This window comes from Heterobasidion irregulare (assembly GCF_000320585.1).
Source record: "Heterobasidion irregulare TC 32-1 unplaced genomic scaffold scaffold_10, whole genome shotgun sequence".
In the NCBI taxonomy this organism is placed as follows: Eukaryota; Fungi; Basidiomycota; class Agaricomycetes; order Russulales; family Bondarzewiaceae; genus Heterobasidion; species Heterobasidion irregulare.
In genome coordinates, this window is record NW_009258206.1 from 1,129,797 (window position 1) to 1,144,771 (window position 14,975).

At 44.8% G+C, this 14,975-nt stretch overlaps 3 protein-coding genes across 3 annotated transcripts; 2 read left to right on the forward strand and 1 right to left on the reverse strand.

The window, feature by feature from the left end:
- Positions 1-66: 66 nt before the first annotated feature.
- On the forward strand, positions 67-2,242 carry HETIRDRAFT_173988 (uncharacterized protein; the record flags this gene model as incomplete). Its single annotated transcript, XM_009552591.1, has 7 exons — positions 67-167; positions 219-260; positions 311-520; positions 580-806; positions 862-965; positions 1,021-1,399; positions 1,458-2,242. 7 exons carry the CDS (start codon positions 67-69, stop codon positions 2,240-2,242), a joined length of 1,848 nt encoding a protein of 615 aa, XP_009550886.1.
- A 1,243-nt stretch (positions 2,243-3,485) lies between these two features.
- On the forward strand, positions 3,486-3,740 carry HETIRDRAFT_173987 (uncharacterized protein; the record flags this gene model as incomplete). The annotated part of the gene is made up of 2 exons (XM_009552592.1): positions 3,486-3,626; positions 3,681-3,740. The coding sequence occupies 2 exons, from the start codon at positions 3,486-3,488 to the stop codon at positions 3,738-3,740; spliced, it is 201 nt and encodes a 66-aa protein (XP_009550887.1).
- A 1,845-nt stretch (positions 3,741-5,585) lies between these two features.
- Positions 5,586-9,103, reverse strand: HETIRDRAFT_105486 (uncharacterized protein; the record flags this gene model as incomplete). The annotated part of the gene is made up of 3 exons (XM_009552593.1): positions 5,586-6,976; positions 7,028-8,539; positions 8,713-9,103. The coding sequence occupies 3 exons, from the start codon at positions 9,101-9,103 to the stop codon at positions 5,586-5,588; spliced, it is 3,294 nt and encodes a 1,097-aa protein (XP_009550888.1).
- Between the last annotated feature and the right edge of the window lie 5,872 nt (positions 9,104-14,975).

Here is a 14,975-nt window from a genome sequence, read left to right on the forward strand (position 1 = left end):
TCGCTCTGTCTGACCTCGACCAGGTTCAGAACATCCCAAGAAGTAACTTGGCGTCGCTCTTGAATCATGGCCACAAAGAGGTCCAAGTCATCTCTGAGATTTCACCAATTCCCACAATTCTATGCTTGCTATCTACTTAAATCTATTCGTACCCCGAGATCCACAGCGTACGTGACTTAGGCCATCATCTGGTCTCGACATACTCATCGCAGGTATAGAACATATATAGGGAGTACGCCTAGCCCCCCTCGTCGGATACGGTGAGCTGATCAAACACAGGTGTTTATCTGACTCTGATCTGCTCTTAAAGTCAACACAATGGGGAGATCACCCAGGGTGCTTGGAAAACTAAACATAACCGCCCTTGGGTCATGCATATGATAGTCTATGGGTTCCCATCCAAGCTAGCGGCACTTCAATTTGAATGGGCGTGGCAACATCCTCACATCTCTCGCCACCTTCGCGATGAAAGTGGAGGGGCCTTGTTCAGACGGTCAAAATACCTCAAAATGAGCATCCAGTTTGTCATCCTCGTCCGTCTGGGTCTTCACAGCCCCTTTCTGACTGTATTCGGTTCAGAGTCGCTCGTACTATGATCGCGTGTAGGCCCTACAACACATGGCCGCTCCACGTGAAGCTCTTTACAGAGGATGCTGTCAAAATCTGGAAAGACGTGGACAAAGACGTGGGCGCGCGCGCACTGCCTCTGCCTGCAGGCTTTACAATTCAAATAGAACTCGAAGGCGTCGACGGGAAGTCAGGCAGATCAGGTTCCGGCAGGGATGGGCCAATCGACGTGTCTGATGGTAACCATCCGAGAGCCCTCTTATCTGCGCCAAACCACTCACGCTAACTTCGCAGCGGCGTTCACAACTGCCCATTTAGCTAAACACGACGTTCTCTTAACTTCGGGGAGACATCTGCGCTGTTCGGTGTGTCGGAAGCCGTTGACTACATACTCTACGGTAGGTTCCCTTCTTTACTCAACTTTATAGGTATTGATCTTTGAGTTCTTTCAAGGACCCACTCACAACTGCGCTATGTTCATCAACAGAATGCAATGCTGTTTCTCATCTCAGCTGTCTGTCTCAGCATTTTCTCGCGTCACAAGGTGGCATAGGCATGATCCCGCGAGGTGGAAGATGTCTAACTTGCCAGTCGTATACTCTTTGGGGAGATATCATCAAAGGTTGCTATCGAAGATACGCCGGTAAAGCTGTTCCTGATGATGATGGTGTGGATGAGGAAGAGGAAGATGCATTCGGGTCTGAACCAGGGAACGAGTCTCTGTCAGATACTCCAGTTACTCCACGAAGGCACAAGGCACCCCAGGTGAGAGCAGTCAGACGGGCAGCAGCCACTTCAGCTAGTGGGGATGAGGGCAATCATCTCAACCTCGGTATGTCCGACGGCCAGCATAATGTGAATTAATGCGGAAGATTAACACGTTGTGACAGGTCCTCGTTCCGGTGCATTATTAGGCCCGTCGAATCAGGTGTCTGGTCGACAACTAAAAGGGCCGAAGGCAAGGTATCATACGGACATCGAGCGGACTTCTTCAGACGAAGAATTTTTCGATTTGAATGCTATCAGCGAAGACGACCGTGCGCCTTCCGCACCGGCGTTCAACCCACCCGCTAGCACATCCTACAAGATCCCACCATCGAAGAAAAACTCAACCAAGCAGACAAGAATGCGTCACCAGTCATCTGCAACTGACATGCCCCGAAATTTTCGTGGAACAACAGATTCAACTCATCATTTTCCCGCTCGTCACTTCAATTCCGAAAAAGGCGACTATACTGCTTCTGCGCTCTCTGCTCCCGAACCGCGTTCCCCGTGCACTATAGCACAATCGTTGAAAACCTTCCCTATGCTGCCGCCGTTGCATTCTCCCCTAGGATCTGTGTCACCTCGAAGCTCGCGTTCGATGCAAGTGATGTTGACTGGTAATGACAATTCCGATGTAGCCGCATTTAAAAAATTCGACTCACGCTCTCCAGATCATGACTGGCATGACCCCATGACCATACCTTGCTCGAGCGACGACGAGGTTGGCCAACAATCTAATCTGGGGGAACTTTTTTCTACTGCCAGGGCCCTGTCTTCGCTTTCTATTTCTTCTGCTGCGCCTTGTCCGTTATTACACGCTTCACTGATGGACGATGACCTAGACTGTGACAACAGCGGTGGTATTAATGGGAAGCAAGATGAGGTTGAGGTCATCGAGCTCTCCGACTGATGGACATTGCACGCTTTGGAACACCTGACCATGTAGGAGCTTGAGATGTTCAAGGATCTTTACTTAGGTCCTTCGTTGACACCTTAAATAGTAGAATTGATTGCACTGTCAATGTAGGTTGGCAGCCTTTAGAGCTTCTTATTCATTGCGAGAACCCCAGTGGTTGTCCTGATGTCAGACAATCAGCTCATATGCATGCATGCAGGCTTGGCCGTCGTTGCCTCAACTATGCGCAACACGCCATGTTTGGTAGGTATCGCCTCAGCGAGGAGTGAACGCGCCTAACATCACTTACTCCGCTGGTTTACAATGCCGACGTTTTGTAGCCGTCATATTTCTCCTTAATTACACCGCGTACCTGTTGCTGAGAGACTGACCATGGTAAGGGAAGCATTGAGAAGTTGGCCCATAAATTAGGAGCCAAAGGGCCTGATCTAGTCAACTTCTCGAAGTGAAGCTCTCGAAGTGGACGAACTCAGCACTGTTTGACCGTAATCTCACTGACAACTCATGCGACACTGGCAAGCGGCCACGTCGTGGTCCCAACATTATCTCCATACGCCAGATAGTCTTCCTCCCCTCAACGACTCGTCATCGCAACGCTGTGCTTCCGTCCATATCCCGGAATGGCAAAGTCATGCAGGGTCTTGCGTGTACGCAGAAGAATGAGAATAAGGGATCAAAGGAGACGTGTGGGAAGGATGCCCTCGAAAGAAGCCTGATCGAACATCGTTGGATGATCTTTGTTGTTCTCCATTTGGCAGGAGGGAATGATTCGTCCGTCTCTGACGCTCGCATGGAGCTATCTTTTCTTTGAAACGCCCCGATGTCCGTGATGGCCGACTGACAGGATCCCTACAGCGTGCCGAGGACTGTGAAGGCCTCATTTGCGAGGGAAAACAAATGGCCTGATAACATTGATCACTGCCGTTAGACCCTAAAGCAATCAAGATCGCTAGGTCAGTCACCAGAATTGGGATTGGTAATGATAGTACATATACCAGAGCTTCGTGCCTCGACAAGCGGCTTGCACTTGTCCTAACAGTGCCTAGGCTCGTCAAGGTCGCACACAAGTGCACGCCCCGCTGTCGAATGCGCAGGAGTCCTTACCGGCATTCAACGTATTATACCCAAGCTCAGGATGGAGGAGACTTTATGACTGTGCTCCCTGTACGTTGTTCTTGTCTGTTTCACTAAGAATAACAACGTAACATTCTGTGGTGCATCCCGGTGCTCGCAGCCCATGAATACAGAGGAAGATCTGCTGCAACAACGACATTTGAGTAGCCGTCAGAGACAGCCTAATTTTACATACCCCCCAACTCAATACCAGGACTATTGGCACGAAGAGGGTAGGCGCACCAAGTTCAGTCGGTCGGTATCTGTACGCAAGTTCTGTCTATAGTCGTCGAATGATGCACTAATTTTCCTTTCGCAGAAGTTTACGAAGGCGCTAGGACGCAAACTCAAAAAATTGGCAGGAAAGTTGGCAAGATAATGATAATGTATTTCATGACATGTGGGATATGGCAAAGACATGAATTAATGCAAGGCCTCACCGAGCAAACACTGGAAAGAGAAGGCGTAAGTATGCGGTGATCACAAATGTGAAGTCAAAGAAGTGGAAGACCCTCAGTGAATATATGATATCCTTCATTTACGGTCGGACATATGCTTGTAAAATATTTTGTTGAAATCATGGGGGAGACAAAGGATGGAAGGATGGCGAGACAGATGAGGCAGGACGCTTACCCATTGAGCGCAAAACTACCACTGCGTCATCGGTGATCCTGAAAACAGTCAAAAAAGGATGTCATGAGTAAATGCTCGAAACACGAATACTTAGAGGTGAAAGAAAGATCAGTAAAGAGTTTTGGTAAAGAGGTATCCACAAAGAGATTGCTCTCTCTTCGGAAGCAGAACTGAATAAGTTTTGCTCATCACAAGGAAAGGCTGTTAAACCGAAATAAGATGATCAGAAGACTTACTGATTCGTCTACCTGTCTGGAGACGTTGAGGAGGAAGAGGAAGACAAAGACAAAGATGGAGGGGGTATCTGACACGATCCAGAAGAGTGGGGCGCTTATGAACTGTACAGTTGTTTCGAGATTTGACACTCCGTTGAGGTCCAAAGGCCATTACTTTAATCGGAGACTCAATGCTTTTCGACTTGGCCACGGATTGAGACACGGAGCGAGTGCGTCTTCCAGGTCTATCGCTGGTGTCTCGTCAAGTTGTTCAAACGTCTCCATGTGGTCAGTTTTCACTTTAACATTTTGTTGGCTCTTACTTCGTTCTCTTGCATCTGCTGTGACGATAATTTCCATATCCTTGAGTCGGTGAGGTTCCCAATGAACCATACTCAAACATGCATCACCAACTGAGCATTTTCAGGACATCTCTTCTCGTCTCATCCTGCGCGTCGGAAACACAACTAATAGTTTTTGATCCGATCAGGTTGTCCATCATTTGCAATCTCAACCTCTAACATCGTGAGTACCGCATTTTCCATCCACCTCATCTCTTGAGGACGAAACCAAGTTCATCCATTCGTTGAATACTTGTCATCGCGTTGTGCCGTGAACCACCTTCCCATCGGGAAGGACCGTACTGGCTCGAGCCGTCTTGGTGAGAGTCAGTCGGTTTGTGGTACTCCTGCGTAGCAAGGATCATGAAAACATCGGCTTCTCTGAAACTACCCATTGTCTTTCATGCATGTGCTTCTGCTGTATGTATGTAATACTGATGCAACTCCCAACACAGGCCTCCATTTCTCTACTCCCCTCGAATTCGGTGTCGGTTAGCTTGTATTTGTGTATACCGCACTGCAATCATCATCTTCCCAATTGTTGAGAGAATAAAGCGGTAGCTCGTGCATGGTGTCGTCGATCCGCTGAATGAAGACATTGTGTTATGCTTTTTCTATCGATGAGTCGATGAGGCTTGGAGTGATAAGAAAAAATGAGATTCATGCACTGCATGGTGATCGATGATAAAGAGTATACAGCTACTTTACGGACAGATATACAACAGTATAAGGATATCGCAACAGCAGTGCGGAGTGTACAGACCAATATATTGCCCACACAGGGCAGAGATCGAGGCAGAGATCTAAAATCGGTGAGAAGAGAAAAGCCTACACGAATAAGACGAGATGATAAGGAAGTAAAAAACGTGAATCAGCAAGAAACAGGAAACAACAAAAGGTCCATCGAGTCCCGATGAAAACGACATCCCGAAAAAAAGTGAATCAATTTGAACAAGAAAGGTAGAAGAAGAAAGACAAAATATGTTCAAGAAAACGAAACCGAAGCGGGAGCAGCCGCATTCAAGGCCCGCTCCCCTAATCAGCATCGACATTCATCTTACTCTCTCCAAACAACCTACTGTGAGCGCTGACCGCGCTGCCCGTAGCCCTACTGCGCCGCCTCATATACTCACTCTGCCTAGCCCTCTTCTTCGCGCTCATCATTACCGCGTCTCCACTCGCGGCCCTCACACCCCTAATCGCGCCGCCGAACGACCGCCTCGCCCCAACACCTCCACTCGAAGGCTTTCGCGGGGCAGAGGCACTGATCCGTGGGTTGCTCGGGGACGTGACTGGACCGGCAGCGAGCGCCGCGCGCTGTGCACCGAGCTTGGCGATGACACGCGAGCGGGAGATGCGTGGCTTGCGCACAATCGTGGGCTTCGGCTTCGGCTCGTTCGCCGGGGTTGGCGCGTGAGGTGGCACGCCAGGTTTGACAGTCTTGTTCTGGAGGCCAGTAGCGAGGACCGATGCAGCCGCACCTAAGGAGACTGGTTTGACGAGGACGGGAATCAGCGAGGGGCTGCTGCTGGCGCTGAGGGGCCTGCTGAAGATCTTGGCCGGGGGTGTGCGGACAGTCGACACGCCAGCCTGTCGCGGGCTGTTCGTGATCAGGTTCAGGGCAGACGCACCACCTTTGGCCACAACACCCTTAGTCGTCAGACTATGCTCAGGGACCTTCGGAAGATTCGAGACGGAGTTGCGTGTTTTGGCTAGGGAGCTCGCAGTTGGGGCATGAAGCGTGGATGAAGGTCGACCAGTGCTCTTAGTGCTTGTACCTGCAGGCCCGGCCGTACCAACGCTGGGAGCGCGTCGAGTACCCATGGATGTTACAGAACTGCCACCGGTGGAATTGGTACGAACATGACCAGGTCCCTTTGCGCTAAGAAGCGACGAGTCCACAAGGGTACTGGCGCGGGCACGCAAGCGTGAAGGAGCTGTAGAGCTAGTGGGCTTAGAGCTCGCCACCGTTGTAGTATGCATGACTGGGGGCTTGTTGAGTGCGAGTCTCGAGCCGAATGTAGGGATCGGGGAGCGGACTTTGGACGCAGCGCTGCCGACAGGAATTGTCGCCGCCTTGACAACCTTTCCGGTGTTTGCAATCGTGGTGGAGGTTCCAGAGGTGTGCGAATGTGTCGAATCCCCAGACCCTGCGCGCCGGTGCGTCATGGGAAACCCGAATGATCTTTTGCTGCTGCTGGTTCCTGTCTTGACCACGCCTGTCTTGGTTGAACTCTTGGTGTCATTCTTTGACTCGGCGGGAGGTGGAACAGGTTTCGTAGGCGGAACTTTAGGGACAGGGATATTCGTTCCTGGGGCCGCAGTTGTCTTCGTGGTCGATCCTACGCCCATGTTCCACACATTTTTGACCATAGTTTTGGCGGAGGTAAGGAACCCGAAACGCGACGTCATGCCCTTCGCTTGCTCTGCATCCCAAGATCAGCAGCGATATCAAAGCTTGCAAGTCAAAGACTCACGATTCGCCAGTGGTTTGAAACCGCTCATTGTCCTCAAGCTGCTCCGCCTCTTCTCCCTCTTTAGCTCCAACATCTTCTTCACCGCATCTCGTTCTTTCTCCCTCTTATCGCGCTCTGGGGCAGGTGGAGGCGCCAGCGACATCCGCTTGCCCGTATCCATCCCGCCGTCCTCACTTACCACCCTAACTCGCTTTGACATCCTGCCGTCCTCCTCTTCCTCGCTCTCGTCCCCGCCTCCAAATCCTCCAGGTATCATTTTCTTCCTTACCCCATTACTGATCACCCTCGTGTTCGCTCTGTTTGTTCCTCTGCCGCTTGGTCCAGGATGCCCTTGGCCGAGGGCCTCTGATTTGCGCTTCTTCGTCCCGGGTACCAGGCCAGGCTCTGCGACTGCCATACCGCGCCTTGCAGCATAACGTGTCACAATGGATTCCATCTTCTCGAACTCTTTCTCGTGTACTGCTTTGAACCTGTCCTCGGTTTTCATGACCCCGAAGATTCGGCTCTCGCCACCTGCGGCGGGCACGTCAGGTTGCTTCTCAAGTAGATCCAACCCAACCTTTCCCCCCCCGACAGCAATCAGTCGACGGTTCATCTCTTGTAGGACAGCCGCGGCTGCAGTGTCAAATTCTTTGTTCGAAACGTTGTGTTGCGGGAGGGGAGAGCCGAAGATAAAGGGATCACCAAGCTTACTTGGCGGGGCGAATGAAGCTCCTGGAGCAGGCGAGAACAGGTCGACGATTTCATTTGAAGGGCGCAACGGGGTCTTTGAAGGAGAGGCGGCGACAGGCCCAGGCGTACTCATGCCACCGGGCATCCCGATATTATCCTCAACGTCCATCTGGACGTCAGTATTCGCCCCAGTCGAGTTCCGTTTCGTTTTCCACGCAGGATGCGGGAAGTAATCCGTCGGCAGCGCCGGGTACAAACGCTCGCCCGCGCCCTTCGTCGGACTCAGGGGCCACACTGGGATTTTGCCCACGCTGGGACTCGTGACCAAGTCAAAGCTGGTGGCAATCGCCTTCAGTTGTGGCGTTCCGGGCACGCTGCCCTTCAGCGTGAAGGCTGACGAGTTCGTCGCGACAGAGACGAGGCGAATGGTGGTGCTTCCTCCGTTGCCAGTGCTCAGACGCGCGTTGGGGGGTGCAGGAACACCTGGCCTCGAGGCGTGCCCAGGGAGTGGTAGATCGGACGACATGGTGGTGTCTGGCGTAGATAAAGTGAAGTGATCAGTCTGTGGAAGCGCAGATGGACGTGGTACAGGGAGGTCCGCGTAAGGTTTAGCGTGCGCGGTGAGTTCGTCATTATAGTCTTCGGCAGGCGAAGTGCTGCTGCTCTTGCTGTGTTTACTGGATGTGCTCTTCGTTCGGATTCGAGGCATGAAAGAGAGCGAGCTGGAGGGCGCGAGTGCATCAGGGAATGTTGAGCTCGAGGTGCATGATTTAGAGTTGCCAGAATGCTTCAAGCCAAGGGATGTGGCGAAGGCCTTTATCGAAGAGCTCATTGACGAAGCTGAAAGGTAAGGAAGTCAGATGGAGAACAATATGTTTATATACGCATTGCGAAGAAGCCCGCGGACACCCGCGGAAGCTATCTCTCAAGGATGGTTGCTATAGGTCTGCTACTAGACAGCTGCAGGCCAAGGCAGGGATATTGCGCACACGGAAATATCAAATGGGACTTACATTTCGGTCCTCCGACGCCAAACTCGCCGGCACTGTCCATGCTCCGTAGCGAATTGAGTGTGCCGGTGCCCTGGGACGACGTTTCCTCCTCAATATCGTCCATCACGACCTCCCATTGTTCGCTGGGACGCGCGATAGAGTGCCCCGCAAGAGATGTAGACAGCATTTCCTCGTCCACATCCTGATCCTGTTCGTCGCCATCGGTGGTCTCGTCGCTCTGGGTGGGCTCAAAATTAGGGAGCGTGTTGGCGTGTTGCTTCAGGCGCTCGATGAGCTCGACATTCTTGCCTGAAGCCTTGATGGAATGAATCTTGCAGAGTTTGACAAGCTGGTCGCGCTTGAGAGAATGTAAAGCAGGAGAATTGAACAGAATCTGCGTGGTTGTCGACATCACCAGTCGTGCTCGTCGCGTGATGTCGTGTCGTGCAAAAAAGCGGAATCAAAAGTGTCAACTGTCGTGGTCCTGAAATCTGCTTCCGTGCAATCGTTCGTTCTGGATCGTCGTGGATATGAGAAGGAATGAGATTGTGATGTAGGTGACGAAGGCGGTAAAATCGTGGTAGATCGTGGGAGAAAGTCGTCGAGGAGTCGTGAGCAAATCGTCTACAGATTAGACGGAGAAGAACGAAGGAAAATGGGGAAAAGGACACGGGATTGGTTGCGACCTCGACACGGACGTAAACGTCGCGATTCCAACATCGGCGCACGTGATCATGTGGTCCCGCTCGTAGTCAGGGCCCCGAGCGGACTCCGAGCGGGCCTGAGCACTCCTATCCCGAGTCGCATCAATGGCACGAGCTAATCTCCATGGCTGACCTTACACAGAAGATAGTCATTCTGTGTATAAGGTCTGCTTCTAAATGATGGAGCCTTGCATGTAGTGTGGATTTTGGGTTTAGCTGCTCTAAAATGATGAACTTTGCAGGTTATGCATCACCCAACTTGACTCATAAGTGGGTAAAGCTTACTAACTAGATAAATATTACCTACTGGACAATTGTATGTTTGGCATGATAGGCAAGTTGGTGCAAATACTATTGTTTTGCTCCAGTTGTTGGTTCAAGTCCCACCAAAAACATTATTTGTTATGTTCAAATTTTGGGATTTCACTATTGTTTCAGGTCTCTTTTACATTTCTAAGCATATTTTATCTGTTCTTGCACATCAAGGCTGTCTATAAATGATATTTTGAGCTTTTTTCAATTAGTACATAAGCAACCTTGCACATAGACAAGCTGAGTTTCAAAAGATATTAAATTTAAGCTAAAATCCTTACTACCTGCAAGATATCATGATTTAGATATAAACTAGGCATAAGCAGGCTTAAGCATGTGGAAAGCAAAGTAAACTTGGACCCATCTTGTTTCTTCATTATATAGCAGCATGTATGTTAGCAAACATATCTCTGGCCTTTATGTGGCTGAACCTGGTAAAACTACATAACTACTAGAGTAGAACATACCTATAATGGATGCATTAGCAGAGTCTGCTTTTAACCACTCAAAGCATATTAGCAAGTAGCAGTGAGCATATTATATGGAATCCAGCACAAGCAAATGCCTCCTAGTATAATTAGCCACCCAATGATTTAAGAGTTCTTGGACCCACATATATTATAAGCAACAACAAAAAGATGAGCACTGATAAGGCTAGGGTGAGTGACAAAAGGGCCAGATTAATTAAGAGCACAATTGATCCAAGCTAAAAGATCTCTATGCTATAAATTTCCTATTAAGATATAGAGGATAGAACTAATAGATGTCCTTCACTCTACTAAATCATGACTAAAAATATGTAGCTGCAGAGACTTTTTAATGACTAGTGATAGTTAGCTAGGCTAACATAACTACCAATGGTCCAACAATTCAAACACAGGGCTCTATTGTGTTTTATTTATCAGCATATAGAGCCCACTTATTTTGGGAGCACTGGCCAACTTTCACATACCTATCTTGCCCTCTTCTTTCTTTTTCCTACATTTACACACCTTTCCCCTATTAAAACTCATTATTGTTCTTTGCCATTAATAATTCCAAGAGCTTTAATACATAATACTATGTATTTTGGTTTGTTTCTGCCACTGGCCAATTTATTCTTATATAAATACAGTGCTTTTCCTATTCAGCCATCTTTAGGAATCAATACCTACTTTCTATGTTTCTAACCCTAGCTCTTGTTAGGCATATGGCTTGTATAAATGCCCAATAACATACTAACACCAGATTTCAACACCTCATACTTTACCCATCTGTTAGAACTTTCTTTTCTATCAGTGGCCCTAATCATAGCCTTGGATCCTCCTTCTTATCTGCTACCTGCTATTTATATATGCAAATATGTGCTTCTTTAATCATACTAAAGCTAAAGATACACTTTGGCACTATATAGGCCAAATACTTTAGCTAAACACTTTGGCCCCCTTGTTAAACCTTATTGTGGACACATAATCTCTATAGACACATTATATATTCTGCTTAATATGTTATTCTATTGTTGCATTATTATAGGCTCTACTAACACTTATTCACTAACAAATATAGGTCAAGTTGACTTTCTTCTATCATTGCCAATGCTCATAGGCTTAATAGTCCCTATTTTTGATTTAAAAATTGGCAGTGAGTATGGTCACTCTATTATTCTAGTTGCATAGCTAAGGCTAACCAGCTAAAAGACATGGCCATAGAATTAAAAAGATTAAACCTAAATTAAAGTGTTATAGTTGCTTCATTTGTCACTATAGGTATGCCACAAATATATGTTCCAATATTAGGACCATGTTTTACCATATGCTTTATATGTGGCTTAGGGAAAACATCAAGTGGTATATACATAAGTTGAATATAGACTACTAGTTTAATTAATTATGATTTACATACTTATATATGAATGCTTATGTCATATAATTTATTTACAAGCTTCAGCTTGAACACTTACTTATGTTAATTATGATTGGTTCCTGGATTCATAATAATGCAGACAAACATTTTATTATACTTACATATCAGAATACATTGCAGACTATAGATTACTGATCATGATTAAGAACTTGATATTTTAGAAGTTTTGACACTTGTTGAGTAGATTAGCATTTGGAAGCATAGACCTAATCTTGATCCTGCCCTAAATAGCTTGTATATACTTATAGCTGAGATGAGCTTCTAAAAAGCTTAGCTTGTTTACTTTGTATACAACTTGATCTTTGTACTATGCCTAGTATCTAGCTATTTTTCTAGCTTATGACTTTTGAAAACTCATCATCCTTATTATTTAGCCTCATTTGTGTTTGTACTCATCTCTTATATATCAGATACTAGCTCTAGTACCCCCTGCTCTAGAGGTTGTTTTGGTATTGTGCTCAGTACTTAGAGATGCCTCTAGTATATTAATGTACTTCCTCATATAAGTCCAAAGACATGCAATAGTTTTTATTTGTTGGATGGTCACTATTCAAATAGCCTAGAGAACCCTTCTTAGTGCTTATAGCATGTGATAAGCCTAGTGGCTTAATATTGAGCCTTTGAATATAGCAATATTATCTGCCATAGTAAACTGAATGCTATGGGGACACACAATACTCTTAAGATGATTACTCTAATCCTTGTGTGACTGAAGTTCTTCTCTGATATCTAGAACATGACAACCAAGATATTTTCTTAATATGTTTAATAAGGCAGATACATTGTTTCTTAGATTACTACACTTTTTATTATTACAAGTATTGCCTAATACTTATGCTAACAGACCTCAACTAATTTAGCTGCCCTTTGATTTTATATATGCAGTATAAGGGAAATGAACATTCTGATATTTCATTTTACCTTAGAATATCTTATTTACCACTGCACCAGTATTGAAGAATCATTACCATCTACAATTGTTGACCAACCTATGTTCCAAGGTAGCTAAAGACAAAGGGTATGCCAATTCATCTTATAAACATAACTGAGGCTTGTAAAGAATGCTATCTACCAATCTATAACTCAGCTACCTAAGTGCACATCACAATGATTAGTGCTATGTGAGGCTAGTACTAGTATGTAGCTACCTTTTAATATACCCTTGCATAGTTTGCTTTAGACTATGCTAATTCTTATTATAGATTGCTTATTTGATAACTCCAAGAGTAGTAGGTTCTTTTCTAGGTCACACAATAAGAAAGAGTGGGATAATAGCCTTGACCACACAATAGTATAAAAGAGGATGGTATTAATGTGGTTATAGTAAAAAGACTGTAATAAGTCAAGGATAGCTTATATAGGAAGATACAAGAATATGAAGAGAATAGACTAAAGTTTCTTAGCCTATTCTATAGGCCTTTTATACTACTTTGAAAAAAATAAGAATGCCATTGATATGCTAGTGATGGCTCTGTGAGCAAAAACACACAACAAAACACACAACTAAATATAGAATAGACAGAGAGCTGGCTTTACTACAATCTTAAAAGACCTTCATAAGTTATGAAATAAGATGTGAGATATATACTATAAGATATCAAAATATTGACCAAGGTAATATGGGGCCATATAAGGCATATGTAAGAACTACCATAATAGCACAAAGGTAATGCAAGATTACTTCTCACACATAAAGAGAGCAATATTACTAGTGAGCAGCCAAGGTACTTTAAGAGCAGTGACAAAGGCCCTAACAATAGAAATAACAAAGGTAGTGAGAGACCAGTCAAGCAAGACAAGAGAGATGTCAATGTGGACATGATACAAGTGAGATCTTCTTATAAAGTTGAGCTCTAAATTGAAGGGTATTAGAAACTGGTTCTATTGCAGAGTCAAGAGTAGGGGTGTTTATAGTAAACTAAAGTAAGCAGATCATATGCAAAATTATAAGGTAAAGTGCTTATAATACCATGCCAAGACTTGAAAATTTAAAAGATAAACTAGACCATGTATAGCTTCACTTATAGACTATAAGGTTCTATCATGCTATGGTTAAAAAAGTAAGCGATGTTTAGTAAAATGGTATAGGAAGCAGTAAAGGAGTCTCTGCAAGGTATACCAAAAAAAGGATTACAAGACCTACAGTGCCTAATAAGCATGTGTAATAGAATGCACTATAAATAGAGAACCATAGAGCTAGACTTTGATACACCCACATATGATAGTACATAGTGCATATTGTCAGGACTTGGCAATATTGGCATTATTAAGAGTACTTTTCCAATATCAGGGAAAAGCTCTATATTAAATTAACTATAGTTAAGCATAAATATAGCTATATTTTTACCAATTACCATTAAGGATTTTTAGCTTACCCTCCTTCTAATCCTAAAATTATAAGATCTAATTAGAGCTAATTAAAGCTAATTGATTATATGGATTTTTGGAAAAATATCAACCAACCCAGTTATATGGTCTCTCTACTACTATTACATCTCCAATCATAGAGTATGTATAGAGCTTACTAATCAAACTGTAGTCATACCTTATGATAAACTTGCCTATTACTAGAATTGAACCAATAACCTTATGCTTGCATATCCCAGACTAGTGCTTTAAACCACTAAGCTACAAGATCTAAGTCATTTACCTAGTAACCTAAATATAATAATATAAGTAAGGCAATCTCAATATTTCTGATTTTCTTGTAAATTTATCTTTTATCTATTCTATATATAAAGAGGATAATAAATGCCCTAAAAATCAGGGCCAATATTTGAATTTAGAAACTAGACAATAATATAGTGAACTAATAAAAAATAAAGAATACAGTAAAAATAAGATTATAATACTTACACAATTTGGATTTGAAATGTGTAAAATTGTAATTGGATTGTAGATTCCAATAGGACTATAGTAATATAGACAATGTTACCTTTATTTGTATAAAGCTGATTATGGATAATATATTCTGATTAGCTTAGATTAGTATTTTGAATAATTAGATCTAATTAAAAGAGGAGGTTTTTCCAAATAAAGTAGTTGCACTATACATAAGGGCTTTGTGTATGCTATGAAGTGCTACTGCATAAATAGCAATAAATGACAATATTAGGCCACTATCATGAACACTCTTGTCTAAGGCACTTTAGAACTGTTTGTACAAGGCTATAAGTTATGCCAAGCCTAATAGGATATGACTAACTATTAATAAAGTGCTGGTTAAGGGCTACAAATATACTATAAAATAAGTGATTATTTATGAAGAAAATATGAAAATAGAGGCCTCAGCACTTAGAGAGGTAGTATGCTCATTACTATGTGTATTCTCCAGGCATTCCTCTAAGTTCCTACTCTCTCTTAGCT